The 2500-nt window shown below is 28.6% G+C and overlaps 2 protein-coding genes across 5 annotated transcripts in view; one reads left to right on the top strand and one right to left on the bottom strand.

The window, feature by feature from the left end:
* Positions 1-2500, top strand: part of LOC119574580 (ras-related protein Rab-7L1-like) — a 53474-nt gene that overhangs the window by 11050 nt on the left and 39924 nt on the right. For both annotated transcript variants that reach the window (XM_037921872.1, XM_037921873.1), the window contains exon 2: positions 1213-1281. In XM_037921872.1, the coding sequence (XP_037777800.1) occupies positions 1213-1281 (69 nt within the window). The remainder of the gene's footprint in view (positions 1-1212; positions 1282-2500) is intronic.
* The window catches only part of LOC119574579 (ankyrin repeat and BTB/POZ domain-containing protein 1-like), a 57001-nt gene that overhangs the window by 21967 nt on the left and 32534 nt on the right, over positions 1-2500 (bottom strand). The gene's annotated exons all lie outside the window — the stretch shown is intronic.

The raw sequence follows: 2500 nt of genomic DNA, 5'->3' as shown, positions 1-2500 counted from the left end.
GTGGTTCTCATATCTATTTCCAAGTATATATAAAAATAAAGTAACTTTTTTATAATTAATTGAAGACAGTCTTCCTCTCCTTGCCAATATGACTCATTATTAACAAAGTAAAAAGCAATACAAACTCTCCTCACAACTAATCAATATATCATTTAGATTTCATTACTCACATTATCATCATTACTCTTACAATTTAATATTGTTACCCTCTCAAATTCCGTTACTACCCATACAACTTCTTTCTGTGTAAGACACCTGATCAGAAGTTGGAGATTCAGTAAGGCTTCTTAGGTTTCTTGACCTCAGTCTCTAGTAGTATACTGGTACTACTATATTATCAGGGTTGGTTCTAAATATTGCTTTATACTTCAAAGCATGTTCCCTTCATTAATTGTTTTATGCAGTTGTACCTAGCACTATCTAACAATCTGACAAGAAAATAAGGTCAATAGTTAACTCAGTTCATCTATAATACTGTTAATATTTTTTTTTATTCATCATAGGCAATACACATTTCATATGCAATAAACTCTTTTTACAACACATTAAAACCAAAATCAGTTTTGTCAGTTTACATCAAAATGGACAAATTAAAGCAATTCCTTCCTGAGTTACTTCTTCAGTCAAAGAACAGACTAAATTATCAATATAGCAAGGAATATTACAGGACTAAATGTCACTCATATTTCCAGTGAGAGTTAATCCATCTTACATGTCTGTAGCACATAGACATCCTATACAGAAGCCAAGTTTGGAGACAAAGAAGCCACAGAATTGTGTGTTGTGTGTTTCATTTAAAGTATCATCATCAGTGTCCATATACATTTGCATATGTGAATATGCATAAATGCATATATATATAGTAGGTGTAGGTGTGTGTGAACCAGTGTGTATATATGGCTATTTCCATGTTTGTTGAACATTAATCTAAGACATCCACTGTCCAATGCCTTCTAGTTATGAAAAGAACAGTTATGGAACTTAGGTCAATATAGTGTTGTAACTTATAAAAAAAAAATGAATATTCAAACATAAGTGCATGTAACTGGAGACCTAAATACACTCTTTTCAAAATTCATAGACATATATGTTGATAGTTCATATTTACCAAGTTATTCAAAGCTGCTAATATTATTAAATACAGGTAGCATACTGCAAATTTCCCAATCAAGAGTTATAGGCATTTAATTAATTCCATTTTTTGTTTTTTAGAGTCTCTGGTGCAAAGTGATCGAGGAAGTAAATACCTACAAAGTGTGGAATTTGACAGTTCACAACAAGGTGAGTTATTATAATCATGTTCATAAATTTCCTTGAAGTTTACTGAATTAATAATATCAATGTTATTATTTCCTGGTTTCAGTTATTTGCAAATCTGACAAGAAAATGCTGTACTATTATGCCTGGGGGCTAAAACATTACGTATGATATATCTGACGTTCAGTATTTTATGAAAAGAAGAAATAGAAGAAAGAAAAAAGATTAAATGTATATCACTTAAAGAGGTTTACTGCAAGAAAATTTAGAATAACTATCTACTGTATATGAGCATATGAAGAAACTGTTTCATTTCAACCAGCAAAGGTTTGTGATCTAATCCACAGTACTAATTAATAAAAAAATATATCTATATATGTATGTATGTATGTATTTTTTTTTTTTTTACGGAGGTTCATGTTTGAGCTGCCGTGGTCACAGCATGATAATTAATTGTAGTTTTCATGTTGTGATGCTCTTGGAGTGAGTACGTGGTAGGGTCCCCAGTTCCCTTCATCGGAGAGTGCCGGTGTTTTATATATATATATATATATATATATATATATATATATATATATATATATATTATATGTGTGTATGTATGTAGTGTATGTATGTATGTAGTGTATGTATGTGTGTGTGTACATGTATGTATGTATATGTATGTATGTATGTATGTATATATATATATATATTATATATATATATATATATATATATATATATATATATATATATGTATGTATGTATGTATGTATGTAATGTATGCATGTATGCATATATATATATATATATATATATATATATATATATATTATATATATATATATATATATATATATATATATATATGTACACATACAGACACATATACACATACTCTGGGTAAACAGATTCATGGCAAAGTAAAATTGTTATTGCAAAACCTATAATCATCAAGAATGATGGTACTCTTATTAATATACAATATCTCCAAAAAGTTCTTAAAAAGAAAAGAAAAGAAAAGAAAAAATCCAAGCTGATCTATTGCAAAGAAACTTTAACATTCATAACACAGGAAACTCTGACTTACCAACATGATGCTGACAATGGCATCACCGTATTAAAAGGGTTAAGGATTTCTCCACATTTATGATACAACTAATGTCACTTATTTATCATTCAATACATTCAAATATGTTTTATTTGGTACTGTTATGGCTGTATATAATAGTACTACATATCAATTTGGTGAAATAACAAT

Source organism: Penaeus monodon, chromosome 6 (genome assembly GCF_015228065.2).
Source record: "Penaeus monodon isolate SGIC_2016 chromosome 6, NSTDA_Pmon_1, whole genome shotgun sequence".
NCBI classification, from domain to species: Eukaryota; Metazoa; Arthropoda; class Malacostraca; order Decapoda; family Penaeidae; genus Penaeus; species Penaeus monodon.
Note: the sequence above shows the minus strand (reverse complement) of the source record. Positions and strands in the feature narration are given on the sequence as shown.